This window comes from Cnephaeus nilssonii (assembly GCF_951640355.1).
Source record: "Cnephaeus nilssonii genome assembly, chromosome: 5".
Classification (NCBI taxonomy): domain Eukaryota; kingdom Metazoa; phylum Chordata; class Mammalia; order Chiroptera; family Vespertilionidae; genus Cnephaeus; species Cnephaeus nilssonii.
In genome coordinates this window covers 35,679,702-35,688,851 of record NC_137076.1, presented here as the reverse complement: position 1 = coordinate 35,688,851, position 9,150 = coordinate 35,679,702, and the positions used below count along the sequence as shown (strand labels likewise).

At 35.1% G+C, this 9,150-nt stretch overlaps 1 protein-coding gene across 1 annotated transcript in view; it reads right to left on the bottom strand.

The window, feature by feature from the left end:
- Positions 1-533: 533 nt before the first annotated feature.
- The window catches only part of MTMR9 (myotubularin related protein 9), a 34,812-nt gene continuing 26,195 nt past the window's right edge, over positions 534-9,150 (bottom strand). Inside the window, exons 9-10 of the mRNA XM_079771901.1 lie at positions 8,520-8,671; positions 534-5,768 (exon numbers count right to left, since the gene is read on the bottom strand). Coding sequence (XP_079628027.1) covers positions 5,605-5,768; positions 8,520-8,671 — 316 coding nt within the window. The 3' untranslated portion in view covers positions 534-5,604. The remainder of the gene's footprint in view (positions 5,769-8,519; positions 8,672-9,150) is intronic.

Sequence of the window (9,150 nt, the reverse complement as noted above, 5' to 3'; positions counted from 1 at the left end):
ACAAGGTGGTATCTACAAGGTTCCTTCATTGTAAAGTTATTCTTTCCCCTTTGTAATTAATAAGTATTTTATGGACAAATACTTTGAGACTAGATGCTTTTCCTCACAAGTTTTATCCGACTAGTTTTAACATCCACTGATGGTGACTGCCTAAGTCAATTATTACTGTGATGATTGCCAAATAGTGACTTTCTAATTTCGTCATTCTACATTTTATAGTTGACAATCTACTCTGAGTAGCTTTCCTTTTCCCTCAATTATTTATTCATAAAAATACATACCAAGTAAACAGTATGTAAATATATACTCCTAATACCTGTGAAGTTCTTAGGTGGAAAAGTCATCAAGTCTGCAGCTTGCCCTCAAATGTTTCAGCAAAATAACACACACACACATATACTAATACACACATTAACCCAAAGGTGAAAAAATGTTAACAGTTATTCAAATTAGATGAACAGTATATGGGAGACCACTGTGCTGCTTTGCAACTTTTTTGGTGGGTCTGAATTTTTTTAAATAGCAATTTTAATTGAAAACTACCACAACCTTCACAAATATTTGAAAAAAAAATTAAAGTCAGTCTATAGACTTAATTTACCAGTTTTTGATTGTATTCAAATTTTATTCCCATTGTCTATAGAAATTTAAACAGTAGCATCTGTGCAACAGTCCTCTGAGGCAGAACACCACACACAGAAATTACACACTAAAATAACAGTACCACGTTCAACAAGACTGTTTCTGGGGTCAGTAAACCAAGCTTGACAAACCAGCCAACTCAAGATAATTGATTCCAGTTGTATTACCACCTAGGGAACATTATAAATAATATTAAAGTGTTACACAGACTTATGAAAGTTCAATATTTTTCCCAATGACTATATAGACAGGTTCATAATACAGAAACCTGTACATTTCAGCACTCCGAGGTTTAGCAAAGCATACGTTATAGACACATTTGCCATACAGTGCAATTTTATTGTATGAGACATGAATAATAGTGCAGTTAATTCGAAGAGTCACATTCAAATATATCAAGAGTACATTCAAATACCCGCTACTGAAGAAATACATATTCTTTTTTAATAACTAAGTTGTGCAAATACAACATTTTTAGTGTAGATGGTGACAGAGCTATAAGGATTCTAAACAACAGAACGTTGAGTTTGTGAAGAATCATCCACCTCTCCAAAGATATGTGCATTGTAAAAGTGAAACAAATGTTTTGGGCAGACAGACAGACACAGGCAATGTTGTACAACTTGTTTTTATTACAAACCACAAATGTAGTTAATCTGTATACTCACAGATGATCAACCAGGATGACTCTAAAAGTCAGTAAATTCTCATCAGGAATTATTTTTCAGGACAAAGTAGTGTCTACAGTGAGCCCCACAATGTTTCACTAAGTTAAGCACAAGCTAGAGTTCCACAGTGTCATTTAAAAATAAGACCTTGGGTTTTGTAGAGGGAATTTAGATAAGAAGTACAGATTTTCTACAACCTAATCATAAGAGTTTCAGAGGGTCTCTTCTGGGCTGTTTGTTTAAAGGAAGAAGATGCTGTGGACACTCTATTATAAAGACTGAGTGAAGGTAAAAGTAGTTTTATTCAGTAAAACAAAATTTAGAAAACTGATATTGTCAGAAAATTAGCATTTCATACCATCTGAGAGTAAATAATAATGGTAAAATCAGTCTTTCAATTTTTTTTTTGTTACAATGGTGAATTAACATAAAAACACTATCTGGTAATAACTTAGGATATCAGCTCTGGGAGGGAGGGAAGACCTGACATGCTAAGGAATAATAAAGAACTCATCTATATTGCCTTGAGGTATAACATAAACCCGGATCAGATGTACTGAACAACTTCATTCTCGTAAATTTCATAGCTGCCAGAACAGAGGATCAAATATTAAAAAACTGCTCATTTTTGGTCCAAGAAATAACTTTCTGATAAAGAGTGCTCATAACACCCTCATACACTTTTCATTTATTAAATCTGGATATGGATAAATTACCAAAACTTTTGACTCAGGTTAAGATCTTATAATAAGTGAACCTGATAACCTAATAACCTAGCTAATACTGACAATTAAAATAGCTAATCCTGAAACCAGATTAACTACAAGACATATCTTTAAGCAGATTTTTAAAATATAGCAAAAAGTCCCTAGTTTTTACTTCAGGAGGCAATCACTGGTCAAATCTTTTCCATGATATTGATTTTTTAATTTCATATAAATACTAACTGAATCAAAGGCTATATCTCACCAAATTTCATCCTTGAAAATGAAAAGCAATGACACATCATCTCTTAAATCAGCTTTCAGAGTTCAAAGAAAAGTTTTTTAAATTCCCCAATGGGATCTGAAATAACTGTTTACTGTCTTCCAAAATTTTCCTAAAAATCACCTTAAAATCTTGCTTCAAAGGCTTAATTTTTTTTTAGAAATTAAACACATTTACAAGTTGTTTAAACCTCTTAGATTTTAATTTCTGCTTGTTTTCTTACCATTAAATAAAATCAAAATGAAAAATTCTGACCAAACAATTAATTGCCAAAAAGTCTAACCAGAGAAAGTTTCAGCATTTTTATATTATCAACCATGTTTTTCTGATTTAAAAAAAAAAATCATTAATTTAAATATAAAGATCTTTGTATGCTGACAGGAACGATAGCAATCCTTTGTATTTTTAAGATCTTTGTGGAGAGTACTTTTTGCATCCCAAAATGTAAACCAGCAAATGAATACAGAAGATGCCTAATATATAAGAATTCACTTATCTCATTTGATTTTTATTGACTCCTATGGGCCAATTTGCTTGCTCACTATTTCTGCCATCATTCTCTTCATTAAAGATTTTAAAGCCACATTTGTCAAAGACAATTGTCCAAACTTAATGTTTAATAAGTATCTTCTCAAGAGTATATCCATTGTATGGTATTCTTCTTATCCAATGGATGGGTAACTTAATAGTATTACTAACAATGCTCTTTGCTATATTTTTAATGCACTTGTTTTTGACAGAATTCTTCAGTTGGGAAAACCTTAATATTCACATAATTAGATGACTCTTTGAAAGTGCACTCTTTTACACCAAAGTTTGTTTTTACAAGCTATAATCAGAACTGTGATTTGGACAACTTACATATATAAAAGCCTAAGTGACCGTCCGAACGTTCGACCGTCCGACCGGTAGCTACGACCACAATGACCACCAGGGGGCAAATGCTCAACACAGAAGCTGCCGAGCTGCAGTGACTTGGCAGCTGTGGTTCTTGGGTGACACGCCTGAAACCAGAGAGGAGGGAGCCCGATTCCGGGGCGTGTCACTTGAGAACCGCCCTCTCGCAATCCAGGACCCTTTGGGGGATGTTCAAGAGCCAGTTTTGGCCCGATCCCCATAGTCCAGCCAAGGGACTCCACCTGTGCACTAATCCATGCACTGGGCCTCTAGTCTCTAATTATAAATTAATACTAAAATGCAAACTTTTCCAAACAGCTTAAGACTGCTATTTCAATAAAAGAAATAAAAAGAAATTAAACCACTATGCTATTGTACTCTGGCTCACACATAAAATGTGCATCAGGAAGGTGGGTATAAATTAATGGCATACAATTTCTCCATGACCAAACCTAATAAAAACTCCATCTAAAAGTTAAAACCCATGGAAACCCTATGGCCAATCAATATCACTAGTGGGGGCCCACTTTTAAAAAATACTAAAAAAAAGAAATGTCTAGGTTTCCCATTAACAGAGAAGAAAGGGGCACCTTCTTCCTATTTAGTCTTGAGACAAAATTAGGAGAAAACAAAAAAGTCAGCTGCCTGAATAAAGCAGCAAGCAATTTTGAGGGGCCATAAAAAAGCTAGGGTGTTTTCCTCTTTTAAAAAATATAGACATTTCACACAACACAGAGGTATGTATAACAGGATAGTACACCACCTTTGTTCCTTGCCTTAGCCTTTTGGTGAGGGCTTTAATGCCCGAGATACACAACTATAGCCAAGAAAATAAGTCGAGAACAAAACGGAGCTGATAGGAGAAGGCAGGCACATTTACCAAAAGAGTTCTGACTATGAATTGTTGTCCAGCCTTTTGCTGCAAGTCTGAGGAGACAGAAAAAATATAAAACTTGGGCAACTGGAGATACAAAGAATTTGCCACTTTCTAAAGCTTCTGAATGTGGCCAGAGATTCTGATAGAATCAATTTTTAAAAATTGTATTTTTAGCTCAATACATAGCTCTGAAGCAGGGTTCAGATTTGGTATGTTTTACACTGAAATGGTTATTATAGATGGGGTGGAAATGGTATTAATGATTATTTTTCAACACTCGTTTTAAAGAATAACTGGAATTGACAGTATTTGTTAAAATGAGCAATTCCACAAAAGAGAAACGGAATGCACTGAATTGCAAACTTTTAGAGTTTCAGGCATGAACTAGCTCAGCATAAATAGTCATCACTTTTCCTATAACATTGAAACATTTCAATCTGAAGTTTAAAACATAGCTGCATCATGTTCATAAACTTTCACCTCCACTTAAATTACATTTGCCTAACACATAATGGACAAATCAGCAGAGCCCAGATAAATTTTCAAAAGGCTCAAACCACCATGAAAGTTGTAATTTTAGTATTCGTAAACACTTAGAATACTTAAAAATAAAACAAAACACAATAAAACATACACATATATACATAAACCAGTGCAATGAGAATGTCAGACAAGGGCAGTATATCTCTGGTTTAAAGAAACCATATTTGTAGCTTAATTATAACAAATTAACATCTATTATAAAATGATGGTTCAATGTTACATCCAGCATCTGATACATATTTAATATGTATGATAAAAACCTGAAAAACCAATTCAACAGTAACAATACCATATCAGTAACAAATTCCTACTTTATTTCTATATTGCACATACTTTTACTGTCTACTGTTAAATTTACTTCATAAGGTAAATAGCAGAGGACTGACTATACCTGTTGCCCTTGTAAAAATAATTTACCTTGAATAAATATTCAGAATTTCCTCTCCTGACAAACCAGAGTGAGACTGAATTCATCTTTGTTAGTCCAAAACTATTTTAAAGAGAATGGCAAAGGTATTGGAAATGGCATGTTAAACATAACATTCTTGGTTTATTCACCATTTCAGTTTTGAAAAATATTTATATTTTCAAAGTGTTTAAGTATCTGATCTTTCTTTTAAACTAACATATCCCCTAAAGAGATTAGTCATAACCTTGACTGGTCTGAAGCACTGTTTGGAAAGTGGACACAGAGAGCTTATGATGAAATGGTGCATAACACTAATGGTAGTACATAGGTCACCTGGTTCACATAAAATAACTAGCACCTCCTTCCTGCTCCCAAAGTAAAGAGGCCTAAGAGGCCACATAAAACATGTGTAATTATAGTAAACTGCATTCATAAAGTATTGAGAAATCCATTAGATTAGAGGGTTCTCACATCTAAAGCCTAAGTTCAAGGCTACTATGTAAAAGTGAGCTGAAGATCAAAAGGAGAGAGAGGTGGGACACGGGTGTGGGAAGGTTCTTACACAGGTGTGGGGACATCTTTCAGGGACTCTCCTGCATCCCATCCTTAGTCTCCAGTTCTGCCAACTGCCTCCTAAGGAGATTTACTTTTGCTTGTAATTCCTTATTATATTCAATGATGTTAACCATTTCTTCATATGCTTCATCCAAATACTTGGAGGATCTGTTCCAACGCAGGAAAATACCTATGGAGTCCAGGAAAGGAAAACAGAAGGGAGAAAGATACATACAATGATTAACACTAAAGGTGTGGATAATATATAATTCCATGTATTAATTTTTTCACAGTTCACATCTATGTTTTATTATATTCTAAAATACACAGGAATCTCAAGCTACTAAAAGAACACAACTGAATAGAGTATTCAAGAAATCACTATTTCTATGTACATGCTCAATTCTTCACCCTCCCACACACACAAAATTATGAAATAGATCAAAGTACTGTTCTCTAATATATTCAGGAAAACAAGCTGATAATTTACAATGGCATAAACTTTCCAGTTTCATAACAGAAATCGTTCCCCCCACAATTATAGAACTTTATTCAGACCTCTGAGACCTTCTACATGTGTGAAATCACTTTTGCTGGAAATGTAAGTTACAGTAAAAGCAGAACCACAGAAACTTATTTAAAAGCCTACACTTCATATCTCTCTCTCTCCCTCCCTCCTCCCTCCCCCCCTCTGTTACTAAATAGGCAGTCTTTCAATTATGCAGGCAATTGCTTTTTTCCCCAAATAAAAATTATCATTTTATTGTGGACTAAAAGGAGACATTTTCTCTCTTCTACATAGACCCATGTTAACTATATCATCTCAAATTAATGGCTTAAAGATATCCAAGTAAGGAGGAACAAAAACTTTCCAAGGTGGCAACATGTCAGTGGCTGGCAGGTTTACAAATGTTTTATGGTTCATTAAAATACACTCCATAAACCAAACTCCAAACTGCCATGGGCCCTAAAGCATCTTTCTTTTTTTTAAAAAAATGTTTTTATTGATTTCAGGAAGGGAGAGGGAGAGAGGGATACAAACATCAATGATGAGAGAGAATCATTGATTGACTGCCTCCTGCATGTCCCCTACTGGGGATCGAGCCCACAACCTGGGCATGTGCCCTGATCAGAAACTGAACTGTGATCTCCTGGTTCATGGGTTGATGCTCAACCACTGAGCCATACTGGCCAGGCAAAAGTCTTTCTATATATGTCCAAATGCTACTCTGTATCAGAAAGGTAGAAACTTAGCTTAAAGATTGACTGACCTGTGTTGATTTTTCCATATATATGAGCCTATTTTTAAAATCCTGTTCTTCAATACAGGAATTACTTAATGGTTAACTATAATGTAAATATAAAAAGGAGAGAGAGATTTTAAGGCCGAAGAGCAGTCTCATTATACATGCCATATACCTACCATGAGAAGATTTTATGTAACACAGAATTTCTTCCAGTTCTAAGCTGAGTAGACACTAAACACATATGGGAACTCTGTTCTTAATAGAGTGATAGGAATTCATTCACATAACAGCAAAGATTTCCTCCTATCACTTAATTCCTAAATTCTCAATAAGATTTGGTAAAAAGTAGTTTAGGTCATCCAACTCCCAAATTTGGCTTTTCTCCCAAGTAAGCCAGTCTCTCATTTCAGTTATTAAGCATGACAGTGGCTTTAGGTAAATTGTCCCAGAAGTCTTAAACAAGAAGTACAGCTGAAATCTCCCATTTGAGAGATGACTTATTCTGCACCTGTGACTACCTACAGCAATCAAGAGAGTAAGCAAAGAGAAGTTCTGAGCAGCCTCAAATTCCCAAAGCACTAATGCTCAGGCTTAGAGAACCCCGAGACATTCTGAGGCCATTCCCCCACAATTCTGTTGAGGGGACACCTTGACAGATAAGATTAGAAGCACAGACTGAGGAAGAAGAAGGCAGCTATTGACAGATGTGCTAAGAACAACCAAGATGTGAGAGCGGACGTCCAGAGAAGTGACAGAAACAGACTTGATCTCCAGCCGAGAGAGCCAAGCAATCTGAGATCCTTTGACACATATAGAGGGCAAACTGCTGCCCACACATGAATTGTCCTTGAGAGCATATCAGAACACGGTAGAATAATTGACATTTATGGAAATTCAGTTCAATTTACCAAACAGCTGCCATCCTTGTGTATATGCCTGATGCTGTTTTACTACAAAGATGAATAAAGATATACCTTTAAAAAATGATTTAAAGTAAGTTAAATGGTATATTTCAGTCTTTCTTTAATTTTGGCTATTTTTTTATTTTATTTTTTTAAAACAGGCTTTGGTATTTAAGAAGATAAGCTTCAGGAGTCTGAAAAATGAATGCAGGTGAAACACCTCCTTTAGAATAGATTTGAAAATTAAGCACGGATTATTGTTCCACATGAGCAATGCATTGATGGATGGCATCTGTTTACAGTATAAACCATAACTAGAATGGCTAGCTCATTCCCCCTTCAGTAACATTTAACGGAAGAGCCTACCCTAATGACTGCTTAATAAAGGAAACAGAAACCATCTCCTAGGAGCTTACAATTTATTCCTGCCCCAACTATCTACCAACTTTTCTTATACAAAAAGTAATGTACTTTCCCTCATTTCCATTAGGATGGATTCTACCGGGGGGTGAGGGTGTGGGGTGTGGAACCCAACAAGAAAGTAACAACTCCTGGCAAGGATGTGAAAAAATGGAAACCCTTGTGCACTGTTGGAGGGATTTTAAAAAGGTGCAACCGTTACAGAATACAGTATGAAGGTTCTTCAAAAAATATTGAGAAAAAAATACACACAGGTCTGAGAGTGAGGTCCACCTTACCATCTTCAAATATCAACAATAGCATGTCCTCATAGGCAGCTAAAAGCTCATCCTTGACTAATGATAAAAAGTTTGCAAAGGATGCATGGCTTACCCTCCCATAGCTGAAGACTCTGTGGAGCAACCGAAGGCCAGATGACAAGGTTGTTGGCTTCAAAGAGAGGATTGGTGAATTTACTCAGTTCACTGGGCTGATTGACCCAAGACCACAGAGACATCGTTTTCTGCTGTAGTTTCAACTTACATCTGATAAAGAAAAAAAATTGCCATTAGAGCAGTTAATTTATAACAACTATCAAATGCTCCTCCTAATAGGACAACTTCTTTTCTGTATGTTAGGTGGAATGCAAGATTTTTAGTAGCGGAATAAAATGTTGTAAAATAAAAATATCTTTCAGAAAATTCAGCACTGTGATTCTCAATAACAATAAAACCAGAAGAAGGAAAACTAGAATCTGGTCATGTAATACACAACACTGTAGCTGGTTTTGTATTTTAACTCAAAACATCTAAATAGATTAAAAATAAATATGTATCTTGATATATATATAGATTTAATCTCTATTCATTTACAATGAGTAGTCTTCACAATAATCCTGAAATTCTGTAATGCTCTATATTGTGGAATAAATTATTAGGGATGAAAAATAAATGGGCACATTTTAGCAATTATGCTAGTAATAAAAAATAATCCACATAATCACAGACCCCATGTAGTACTAGCA